At 42.9% G+C, this 13,072-nt stretch overlaps 1 protein-coding gene across 4 annotated transcripts in view; it reads right to left on the reverse strand.

Moving 5' to 3' along the window:
* Positions 1–13,072, reverse strand: part of ASTN2 (astrotactin 2) — an 895,599-nt gene that overhangs the window by 46,025 nt on the left and 836,502 nt on the right. For all 4 annotated transcript variants that reach the window (XM_059925469.1, XM_059925467.1, XM_059925466.1 and 1 more), the window contains one exon: positions 7,709–7,850. In XM_059925469.1, coding sequence (XP_059781452.1) covers positions 7,709–7,850 — 142 coding nt within the window. The remainder of the gene's footprint in view (positions 1–7,708; positions 7,851–13,072) is intronic.

The following is a 13,072-nucleotide window of genomic DNA, read 5'->3' on the forward strand; positions in this document are numbered from 1 at the left end:
GCAGACTGGGGACATTGGGAAACAACTCAGCAGATGAGAGCTGGAGATACTGGGCATCTCAAGAATGGCATTGGGAGTACATCCCCAGGAAGAGCAGGGGTCCTTGTGCAGACTCAGGGCTCAACTGTTTGCGTGGCATCACCAGGATTGCAGAGGCAGGGAGAAGTCTGGAGTTCAGTGGGAGTCATGTAGCTTTTGGTGTCAGGACTCAAAATCTGTTTTCCATAGTGTTTCCAGCTCATCTGAGTATGGATCTCTGCACAAAAGATCCCTGTAAACAGCTTCCACCCCTGAACCTTGTCACTCCTACATGTCCAATTCTTCTCATAAACTAGTGTGGTAATTTCAAGTTCAAGCTCTGGAAATAAATTGGCTGAATTCAAATTGTATCTTCTCCATTTACTAGCCTTGAGGCTCTGGTCAACTTATCTAACCTCTCTGTGCCGTAATAGCCTAATCTGTTGAACAAGAATAACAGTCACTGCCTTAGAGAGTTGCTCTCAGGATTAAATTAGGTAAGATTTAAGATAGATAGATGGATAGATAGGTAGATAGATAGATATAGAGACATAGAAACCTAGAGATAGGTATAGGGATATGGTACCAGACCACAGCTGGACACACAGTGGCTGTCTCCTGAATACTTGGTGAGAAAGTGAGTTAGAGATGGTGAGTGAGTGAAGGGGAGAAGTCAGTATCTTCAGATTTCTGCACTGACTTAGAAATTTGTTCAAATCATTCAACAACAATTTACTGGATTCTTTACTGGCATCAGACACTGTTCTAGGCACCAGGAATACAGGATGATGAAGGCCGACATAGACCCTGCTCTATGCAGCTGACGGTCTAGTGTGAAAAGACAGACAACAAACCAATAAATTAGATACTGAAATACTACAGCTTTAGTAAGTGCCACGGCTTTATGCGTCTGTGTGTATAGCAGGTGTTATCTGTTGTAGATAATGTGGTCAAAGAAGGCCTTTCTAAGGAAATGACATTTAATCCTAGACCTGAAGGAGAATAAGGTACTGATCATGTGAAGAGCCAGGAGAAGGCTATTCTGGGGAAAGAACAGTAGAAGCAAAGACCTTAAGGAAGGTACATTCTAGTAAATTCTAGCAAGTGTGCCTAGGGAGTGATGAGTAAAGGAATCAGTGCCAGATGAAGGATTAACTTGCTCTCCCCACTGGAATGCTGAGAACACAGTGGCCAACAGTGGCAACACCAGGCCCGATGCTTAGGTAAAGTATATAATCACAAAGAGTAATAACAGTGGTTATCCTTCCCCCTCTCATCATTTATTAAGTACTGACAATGAGCTAGACACTCTCTTGTGCTCTTTACATGTTTCAGTTCATCGAATCCCCACAATCCTATGAAATAGGCCCTGTTATGATTCCATTTTAAAGTTGACAAAATTAAAACTCAGAGAGGTTAAGAAATTTGCCCAAGGCCACACAGCGCAGGTATTGGAGCCAAGGTAAAAACTCACCTCTGTCTGATTTCAAAGGCCTAACTTAAAAATATGTATATTGTGGTGGGGTGTGGGAAGGGATGTGGACTCAAGATATCTATTGCCCGTCCCTTGGTTGCTTTTCTTGACAGAGTGATCATAACTTTTCATGTGCACACAATCTTAGGACAAATTCAAAGCACTTTCTCATATACTACCCAGTTTAATCTTTGCAAAAACTTGGGGAGGTATAATTAATTAGCTCCATTTCATGGATGAATGAATTAGCTCCATTCTACAGATGAGAAAGATGAGGTGTGAAGTACCTTTCCTGAGGATCTGGGTCTTCTTGTCCCCAATGTTCTTTCCATTGCAAACGTTTGCTTGCAGTTAGAAGGCCCTCTTCCACTCTTCCACTATTCCTACCAGGTACTTCTGACAACTCCACATGTGTGAGTGGACGAGGACAGGGGCAGCATGTGGGGGAAGGGAAGGGTGGGTCAGCTTGGGTACGACTCTCAGCTCTTTCGCTTTTTATCCTGTGACTTTGGGCAAAATGTTTACTTCTTTAAGTCCCAGTTTTTCCCTCTGTGAAATGAAACATGACGATGATGATGACACCAGATCCCTAGGGTTATGGCGAGGATGAAATGAGACAGCACATGTAACATCCTTAAGCACTGTTCCTGACACATAGTGAGTGCTCAATAAACTATTATCATCACTACACTCCTGGTATCCAGGAAGTACTGGGGGCACTGAGAATCAGGACACTGGTCTGGAGTCTCCATCTCTACCTCAGTGTGCAAGTCAGAGAGCTCACTGAGTTTAACTTTTCCATTTCACAGATGAGAACATCAAGGCCAGAGGAGCAGGAGGAACTGGGCCCAGGTCTCGCTGGGAACAAGCGTGGGAACTGCTGTCTGACTCCTGACCTCAGGCTCTTCCCTCCTCCAGGGCCTTGGTTTTCCTTGTACTCCTCTCCTCCAACTCCAGCCACCCCTGATAAGAAGGAACATTTCCCCTGAGCCTCTGGTCGCACCATGGATGTTGGCACGTGGTTGCAGGACGCAGGCTCCCTTGGCATTCCTTTCACAGAGCTGAGGCCAAGGAGGTGAGGGCGGGCCTGGAGCAAGCCTCTGAATGTGTGGGAATGAGCTCCCACCCCAGGAATTAGGCCTGGCTGCTGCTGTGTGTTTGCGCAGGACACTTTGGCAGTCGTCCACGATCAGAGAAAGGCAAGGCAGCCAAGACAAGACAGAGGCTAATTACCTTGGACAATAGGAAATTGGGGAGTGGCGACAAAAAGGGTGTCTAGGCCTCCGGCCAGGCAAGGGCAGGGATGGTGAGTGCCCAGCCTGGGCTGACCCTTCCACCTTGAGTGGAGGTTCCTGCTCAGGGTTACCCCCGGACTCCAAAAACCCAAAGGTGCAGGAGCTGGTCACACCGTCAGAACGTCTGCGGACCCTCTCCCTCTGCTGCTCTTTGTTTGTTTTCATTCAGAAGTAAAACAAATGAAACAAACAAGGAAATTCAATTTAAACAGGCCCAAGTGCTGATGTTTCTGTTTTGTTACACCAGGGTGAGCTTAGGACGAGAGAATCAGCCTTGACTTTCACTCCTCCAACTGGTCTCAACTCGGCGGTGCTGTGTAAAATTACATGGATAGAGGGGCTGCAAAAGCAATTTGCCTTCCTAAGTGGGGTGGAGAGAGGGAGTGGGGATCAAGGGGGGCCCGATTCAGAGAGAGAGAAGGAGGAACCAAAACTCAAATAAGAAACAGGACAGAGAAACAGAAATTAAGAGATTAACAGATAGGAAGGCAAAGAAGGAATGATTGGAGAATGGCAGACAGACAAAGACAGTGAACTATGTAGAGAATACTCACACAGGAGAGGGAATAAAAGGAAAGGGGAGATGGACAGAGATGCAGAGAGGTACGATAGGGTAAAACAAAGGTGAAGTTGGAAGGGCAAGAGCCCAGGAAGAGAAGAGAGAGAATGAGAAAAAATTCCCACGGCAGAAGTACGCATTCCCAGAACTCTCTAGCTGGTGTAGATCTAATGCATCTTCATTTTGAAGATCCTGAACTTGTGAAACAAGGAGAGGATGTGAACATTCTGCCCAAGGTCCCAGAGGCAGGAGTGGCAGTAGTGGGATGTGAACCCAGACTTTCTGCCTGAGAGACTGCGCCTCCATGCCTGTGTCACCTGAATCCTTCCATCACACCTTCTGGCAGCATGGATGGAAGGTTTGGTGCCCAGTTGTGCTTAATTAAAACTCAGGGGTCTGGACCATGCTCTCTTTTCATCCTATTTCTGCCCAAATGATCCTGGGTACTCATTCTTTTCAGGGCTAGTGGGACCCCAACCTGCCTCATAGAGAATAGCTCTTCTGGGATTGTCCTTGGAAAAAAGAGACACTGAAAACCATCAACTGAGTCAAGGAGAATGAAACAGGAAGAAGCAAAAGTAACTAACATTTCCTGCAGACCTCCCGTATGCCATGCATTCTGATAAACCGTTCGTGGAGTTTCTTACTTAATGCTCTTCCCTATAACTCTACGAGAATGGAAAGATTACCAGCCCCCCTTTCCCAGCGGGAGAAGCTGTTGCATAGAGCAGTGAAAAAATGACTTGCCCCAGGGCAGGTCGTGAGTACTCAGCAGAATCAGGATTTGCACCCAGCTCCGCTTGCCTCCAAAGCCTGCGCTCTTTCCACTGCCACACATGGCCTTTTTGGCCCAAGAAGAAGAAAACTAATTTTGGTAAGAAACAAGCAAGCAGAAAATGAAAACCCCCAAGAACTGACACTGGAACTATTTTAAAATTTGAGACCGAATCGGTCAGACTTCAGGGAAGGAGAGCCGCCAGTGGGATAAGAGACGGGTCCAAACAACACCCTGGCTCCTTGTCAGAGTGCCCAGGTCCCAGGGCCATTAATAAAATCGATTTCAAAAATAAAATAGAGAAGTGTTCAGAGTTAGGGATGACAGGCTCGTGACAAGCACATTTCCAGGACAGGAGAAGAAAGGATGTTCTTGCTTCAAGAGGTGGGAAGGAGATGGGGGCGTGTGTGTGTGTGTGTGTGTGTGTGTGTGTGTGTGTGTGTGTGTGTGTGTGTGTGTGTGTGTGTGTGTGTGTGTGTCGGTGAGGAAAAGAAGAGGCGAGGGAAAGCGCTCATCACTTCTATCTAAAGGATGGCAGCTGATTTGTCAGCTCTAAGTGTTAATTGCTTTCGGGGTTCCATAAAATATTTCACTGCTTTCTACATAATGGGCCTGTGGGATTCCAGCCTGGCTAACTCCAAGTCCCCACAATGTCACCCAGAGACAGGGTTACTACTTGTGTCTCAGCAGACAGGAATCACCTGCCAGGGCTCGGTCCCTCTCTGCTAGATGCTGTCTCTCCCAGCAGTTGGAGAACGGAGGCGGAGGGAGTTGAAATTAATTATTACTACAGCAAGGGCAACAAGAGCAACGGTGATAACAGCTAACACTTCTCACTCTCCTACTGGGGGCTTGTGACAAAGTGAAGAACTTCTGCGCATTATGAGCTCATCAAACCTCTTGGGGTCCCAGTGAGCCAGACACCGTATTACCTACATATTCACAAAGGAGGAAACGGAGGCTGGAAGGTTGAGAAGCTCACTCAATGCCAAGCTGATAAAGCGCAGGGTGGAGATCTGAACCCAGCTCTGTCTGCCTCCAGTCTATGCCCTCAATGAGGGACAGAAGATCCAGAAGCCAGCCATAGGCAATCTTTCAAAAATGCTGTTTTCTTCATTTGATCATAGTCTTTAGGGTTGGAGAGGATCATACAGCTCATAATCTAGTCACATATTTGTGTTTCATAGATGCAGTGACCCTAAAGCCCAAGGGGTTGGTGTCAGAGCTTACTGATTGAGAGGCTATAGACTCTTGCTCCCAAGATCTAAATACCAAATCATTATTGAAGGCCTGAGGTAAATGCTATCGCCTCTGTGAAGTTTGCCCACATGTCCCGCTGGAAGACACCTGATACCATATTGTATTTCTGGGATTCCATTCCTAGAGCTCTCACTGTCCCCAGTTGATTTTGCCCTTCTGTATAAAATAAAACTTGGGCCCTAACATCTATGAGATAGTCAGTGGCCAAGCCAGAGTCAGAAGTCCTGATTTCCATCTTACGGTGATATTCCTGAGCTTGGTACGTGAACGCATTGGGTGTTACCAATGAGCCGGAATATGTCACATGTTCAAAAGAGCCCCATGGTCTTCAGAAAAGTCATGGTCTTCCAGAGGAAGTGGGGATAGGATGTGTTTTGGAGGTGAGGGCGATTTACAGATTGTGAAGGGGCTAATATTTACTGAGCACATACTTAGATACTATGCTAGGTTGCTCCTGGTTTAATTCTCATGCAACTCTGCAACCTGGGTTTTATTATTTCTCTTTTACTGAGGCTCATAGAGGTAAAGCGACTTATCTAAGGCTACACAACTAAATATGTCATAGCCGGATTTGAATCCACAGCCTGTGGTCTTCCCTACTACCATTAAGTTATAAGTTACCTGAGGATAGAAACTTTGTCTTAGGCACATTTATACTTGCATTCTAGCACAGTACCAAGACATAGGAAATCTTCAGACAATGTCTGCTGAATAAGTAAATGAGTTACAAATGAGTAAATAAAAATGTGAATGAATGAAAGAATTGATGAATAAATAAGTGAGTGAATGATGGAGTATAAGAGTGAACAAATAGATGAATGGAATGGATCGATGGAGAGATGGATAAATGGTTGGATAGATGGATGGATAAGTGAATGAGTCAAGGAATAAAAGAAAAAAATGAATGAGCTGAATAATTATTTGGTCAACAATGCCTACCTTATACCCTGAGAAAACCATAATTCAAAAAGAGGCATGTACCACAATGTTCATTGCAGCTCTATTTACAATAGCCAGGACATGGAAGCAACCTAAGTGTCCATCAACAGATGAATGGATAAAGAAGATGTAGCACATATATACAATGGCATATTACTCAGCCATAAAAAGAAACAAAATTGAGTTATTTGTAGTGAGGTGGATGGACCTAGAGTCTGTCATACAGAGTGAAGTAAGTCAGAAACAGAAAAACAAATACCATATGCTAACACATATATATGGAATCGAAAAAAAAAAAATGGTTCTGAAGAACCCAGGGGCAGGGCAGGAATAAAGACGCAGATGTAGAAAATGGACTTGAGGACACGGGGAGGGGGAAGGGTAAGCTGGGACAAAGTGAGAGAGTGGCATGGACATATATACACTACCAAATGTAAAATAGATAGCTAGTGGGAAGCAGCTTCATAGCACAGGGAGATCAGCTCGGTGCTTTGTGTCCACCCAGAGGGGTGGGAGGGAGACACAAGAGGGAGGAGATATGGGGATATATGTACATGTATAGCTGATTCACTTCGTTATACAGTAGAAACCAACACACCATTGTAAAGCAATTATACTCCAATAAAGATGTTAAAAAGAAAAAAAAAAACAAAAACAATGCCCACCTTGTCAACAACTGCAGCTTTCTAGATTAGTAAGGGAGGCGGCCTATGGTTTCATAATTAGAGAATGAAGAGAGCTGGTTGCTAGAACTGTATGTTATAGCTTATGATGGTTGCATCCGAATGTGGCAACACTCACTGAGTTGGGAAACAGAGAAAAAATGAGCCCCTTTTCCCTCTGAGATGAACAGATGAGTCTCAGAATGACTTCCTTTGCATCTCCAGAAATTTGGATGCAATGACTCTAATCTACCCTATGAAAGAGTGATGATGACACTATCACTAAGGGACTGGATGAATCTACTAATAAAAAAATTAAATGTATATATACTACATATACGTATACACTTCTGACATGCTAATCTAACATTTTTCAGAGGAAATATCATGGAATTGAGAAAAGAACACCAGGCAGGGACTCCTGTCACAGCCTTCCTTGCTAACTTGCCACTTTCCCTCTTTGGGTTGCAGATTCTTCATCAGTAGGAGGGATGGTTTTAAGTTACTGGCCTCCACGGACCCTTTAGCACTAACCTTGTGTGATTCTGTGACTCACTGTGGCCATATGTCTCCAATGGACACTTCTAAGCCTTAGCATATTAAGGTGCACACACAGAGTGGCCTATAAACCATTCGGCTGGCCTGAACAGATTACTCAAGCCTTGCCTCCCAGACTTAAAATTGTCCTGTCTGCTTCACGCTCCCCACACACAAAGTATGTCTTACTTGTAAAGACCATCGGGCTCCAGACACTTGAAGATGACGGAGTAGATACTGACTTCAGGGACCTCTCCATGGCTTCGACCAGCTGCTACACAAGATGTACCCAGGCCAGAGAGTAAGTCATCGGCAAAACTCAGGAATTCTCCTGGAGGGAGACAAAGAAAGATGAGCTCCCCAGTTCAGGCCTTGGTGAGCAGACATTCCTGCTATTGTCCAAACCCATCAAATGTCTGGATACCATTATTAAGAGGATTAATGGACAGAACAAGCACAGGATACGAAAATGACACAGATCAGTGTCTACTCCTGATGACTCGTTTTTAAATTTGTGCCTGAATTTTCTCAATTGTGAAGTGGAGATACTAATACCTACCTTTATAAGAGTGTACCAAAGCTCAAATGAGGTAAATTACTGTGTAATAAAAATGCATGAAAATGCAACAGGAGGACAGGGCTTTCTGTCTAGAATAACTATTCTGGCCTTGTCACTGCCACTAACTTCCTCTTAACTCCTTAAGCAAGCCTCCTTGGAATTGCTGTTTCCTTCCTTGTACGATGAAGGAGTTGGACTAAGGATGTAAAATAGGTCTCATGTCATACGGTCACTCTTACGCACTGGTACTGGATTCAGGGAGTGTCATGTTGAGATGGGCAGAGACTGGTCCAGCTAAGGGGGAAAGAGTTCCATGACTGATTAGTGATGAAGGTCATGAGATAGGAAGGGACAACAGAAGAGAAAGTGCCCCGAACCCCATGATTTCTAAAAGTCAGTCTAGCCATTGGATTTTAGGAGGCTGCTGAAGTTTACTAGAAACAGAGCTAATAAAGAAGACGAGATGAAGACTGGAAAGAATAACTGAACATCTGGGATCTTGGGATCTAGTCTTAGGTTTGTGAAGCATTTGCTGTATAGCTTTGGAGAACTAAATTCCCATCTCTGTACTCTAGTTTTCTCCTCTGTAGAGTGAAGGTGCTAGAGTCACTGTTAGGATTTCTGACAAAATAAAATAACATAGATGTGCACAAAGATTAAGTTATGAGGGTAAACACTGCGGTACTATTTAAACTAGCAAGCATTTTAAAACAACTAAATGTTCAATGATATCAAAACAGTAATATCAATTATAGTTCAATGATGCAATGGAATATTTTATAGCCATTAAAATAATATTGTGGAAAAATATGAAGTTATTTGAAAGGATATTCATGGCATAGTAAGTTTAAAAAGATAGGTTACACTATTACAGAATAATTTTTGGTGGACATTTTACACATATATCTATCTAGAAAAAGAAGGAATAAAATATAGCAAATGAATAATAGTGGCTTTGTCTGGAAAGTTAGATAATGGGTACTTTTTCTCTCTTATTTTTGCTTATCTCTCTTTTTTAAAATTATCTACAAGGAACATGTATTGCTTTTGTAGCAAGAAAAAAAAAAATCAATAAAAATTACTTAAAAATAAAGTAAATGAGCCAGACTAAATGGCCTCTAAGTTCCTTTCCAGTTCTAAAACAGGATGATTTTAGAGGCACGTGAGGTATTGTATACCACACGGTATGAAATGATATGAGGCCTCCCAACTGTTGATTCCTTGTTCTTCTTCATGCCTGATATGGAGGGCCTTGCAGTCTCTCCTCGCTTAGATTCTTGGTAATAAACAGGAGGAGAACATCTGTTAACTATCTTCTCTCTACTTGGGATTAAGGACAATCCAACGTGATGGTACCATCATGAAACAATAATGTTGGCCGAGTGTCTGAGAAGACACGGTGCTTCTCTACCAGGGAACTGAGTGGAGAGAATTCACAGATCACTTCCTTTTGGTCTTGTAAAGAAGGGTTTCATCCTTCACTCACAAGTGAACCATGTGACATGTGTCTGACTGAACTGTCTAGATGGCCCCGGGATTCAGACGGACAACAGTTCTAAAACGTATTTGTCCCTATGGTCCAACAAAGCAGATCTGATGAGTAGTGTTTTTTGTTTTCTGCTTTTTACAAAGACAGTTCATAGACTCGATATGTAGATGCCAGAACAAGTGTCTGAATCAGGCTAATGTCAGTGACATACAAGTTCAGCTGCTATTGCCAGGCAGACTTGGGACTGAATTTGAGTTCTCCCATTTATTACAAGTCCCTTAACTTCTCAAGTCTCCGTTTTCCTTTCTGTAGCAAGGGGTCAATGACTCTTTTATGGGTCTGGAATCTAGAAAGAAAGGCTGAGTCCAGGAAGAAAGTCTATCTAGAACCAGAGGTTTTGCTATTAAAAAATGAAGAGGTAAATTTAATGTTTCTTTTATCTCAATTTTTGGCATCCCTATTTCTTCTATAGGCCTCTTATGTCAAGCTTCTTCCATAGTAAAATCATAAACCAACAATGTCTTCCAATAGGTATCAAAGCAGAATAATGTATGGGGTGAAAAATAAAGGAGAAAAAACATGGGACTATTCACTGGATGGAGTGAGGGCTTTGTTTCTCTTGGTTTTTCACGATTCCACATCTGGCTGCTTGCATTTGTTTTCTTTGAGCTTGGATACATGTCTGTCTGCTTTTCAATTTGTTTCCAGATAGCCATTGAAAGAGTTGGCCCTTCGTGAGGGAATTCAGTATGCCTGTGGCCTGTATTAATTAACTGTCTTCAAGCCAAAAGATGGTTGACATTCATTTTCAAATGGACATAGTTTTCCAGGTATTTCCATGCACTTCAGAATAATTTAGACCATGGATAAAAGCCCCATAAATATGTCTGGTCAGTAAGACTGGCACACAGTTCTAAGGTTTATAATAGGTTTAGTTCAAGTGAAGAAACTGGATAATGTGGAGTATATAAATAGTCATATCAAGCACATTATAAGGATATTTAGTGTCCAATTCTGTTTGGGACTATATATACATAATAACCTTCAAATGAAAAGAGTTAATATGAAGGAAACTGATATTTTAGTAGCAACTTTTGTTTTTCCCATTTAATCCTCACAACATTCAATCTTAATGAGTTAAATGTTAGTATCTCTGTTATAAAGCTGAAGTTAAGCTCACAAATTTAGGAAGAGACAGAGCTGAGATTTGAACCCATATCATCCTAATTCCAAAGCCATACCTTTTCTTTTATGTTATGCTGCCTCCTAGAGAATGTTTAAAAAAAAACGATAGTGTTAGAAAGGGAACTTTCTCAATTCTTTTCAATTTGAGATTGAATTCATGCCACTCTCTTAGCTCTATGGGCTTGGGAAATTAAACAATAAAAGACCTTCTACAGCTTGTAATCTGACAACAGGAAGGGTTGTTAAATACAGACCCATAAAGTGAATTGTAAGATTGCTTGTTTTGGCACTCTATTCCAGAAGGTTTAAATGCAACCTAGAAGGGGACAGGTGAACGCAGCGACCCTCACTGTCTTTCCTTTCCTAGCGGAGGGGGAACTAAGAAAGGCCTGGGGGCTTCTCCATGTACAAAGGTGAACCAGTGCAATTCAACACATGTATTGTGGTTCCACAGTATACCATGTTCCACGCAGCACTATAATTGAATGAACAATAATAAAGTGCAGTGGTTAAGAGGTTGGGCTCTGCATTTACACTGTCTAGAATTAAATCCTGGTACATCCCCACTTACAGCTTGCTTTAGACAGGTTCCTTGACTCTCTACAGCTATTTTATCATATGTTAAATGGGTATAATAATGCTATCTAATATATATTGTTTACAAATAACAACTATTTGTAATTATTAGCACAATGTCTGGTATACAGTAAGAGCTCAAAAAATATATCAGCTATCATTATTGTTTCTGTTATTATTGTGTCATCATAACAGAGGAGATATAAGGACCCTTAGAGATTATTTTCATCCAAATTGTTCCTTTTCCAGGTGATGAAAGTAAAGCCCAGATAAAGAAAGTGGCATGTCTGTGGCCATACACAAAGTGGGAGGTAGACTTGGAACAAAACTTGGACTCTTAACTCCTATGGCCTGTGAGATAATTCATATCAGCCAGCGTATTGAGATAAAATCACTGAGAACTGAAGAGCTTCCAAAGCTGCCCCAGGAGCCTGTGCTCCTCAATTTTTGACCAACTTTACTCAACACGAATGTGAGCTTTATTTACTGGACATTTACTATGTGCCGGGCACTGTATGTACACGGTACACAGCTCTACCCTGTCATCTTCTTAAACTTGAAATCTCTGAGAAAGACAGAACGCCCAGGAGAGACAGAAGACGTTCAACAGGCTTCACACATGTAATAAATTCTAACAGTGGCTTGAGAATTAGAATATTTAGAACTCTGGGGATAAGAAGAAATGGCAGATATGGTGGGTGCTGAAGTCTGTCTCCTCTATACCTATACTAACCTTCAACCAGATCAACTCCAGTTTGATCTAATTTATATACTAATAGTCCATGTTTTATTTAGGTTGAAAATAAAAACTGTTTTAAAAATCTCGGCTTAAAAGTTTTATTGCTTAAAATATTCGAATCCTAAAACTCTGCCACATTCCCTGATAGAGATATAGAGGCTCAGGAATGTTACACCCCCATTCAAGGCTTCGAAGCTACTCCCAGGCAGAGGCCAGAACCCAAATCCAGCTCTTCTGCCTCTGAGCGCCATGCGCCTTCCACTAGGACACTCTGCGCAGGCCACTTCTGTCCCCTCCTCTCTAGGAAGTCGTTATGGCCACATGGCAGAACCCTCCTGGACCCAGGCTGCTACTGCCGCCTCGCCCATGCCTGTCCAAGACTCTAACATTCTTTTTCTGTTTTTCTTTCCTTGAAAACAGATAGGGAGTTGGGAGTCGCTGTACAGGAATGCGCCTGTTCCCCATTATGGCTCTTCTGGGGCTGTAACCCGAGTGGGCTTGGGCCAGACCCTCACACACATTTCTTTATCCACTCAGATTCGAGCCTTGCTCTCATTACCATCCACAGAAAAGGTCAATCACAATTCTGCTGAAGCTACAGAACCAACCCAACAAAGCACAGAGCGATTTTTCTACAGGCCCCACCCCCTGCCTCAATTCTCTCTCTCTCCCTCCCCTTTCATCACTCCCTCCATCCTCTTCCTCCTTGTTTTCCCTCTCCTTCTCCTCTCTCTCCCTCTCTCTTTCTCTCTCCGTCTCTCTCTCTCTCTTCCTCTCTCTCTCTCTCGCTTCTGATTGAGTTGAGGTCACAGTCAAAGCTGGCCACAAGAGCAAATTGAAAACAGGTTGGGAGAAAAGCAGCAAAGAAATTCCAAAATGGAAGGGGCCAGAGCAGTGAGTTATTTAGCCCAGGTGGGGAGAAAGGTCCCTGCTTGGGACTCCACACTCTTTTTAAGAAACACCAAGGGGATTTAGAGCTACTCTGGGCCTGGACTCTCTCTAACC

Source organism: Balaenoptera ricei, chromosome 6 (genome assembly GCF_028023285.1).
Source record: "Balaenoptera ricei isolate mBalRic1 chromosome 6, mBalRic1.hap2, whole genome shotgun sequence".
In the NCBI taxonomy this organism is placed as follows: Eukaryota; Metazoa; Chordata; class Mammalia; order Artiodactyla; family Balaenopteridae; genus Balaenoptera; species Balaenoptera ricei.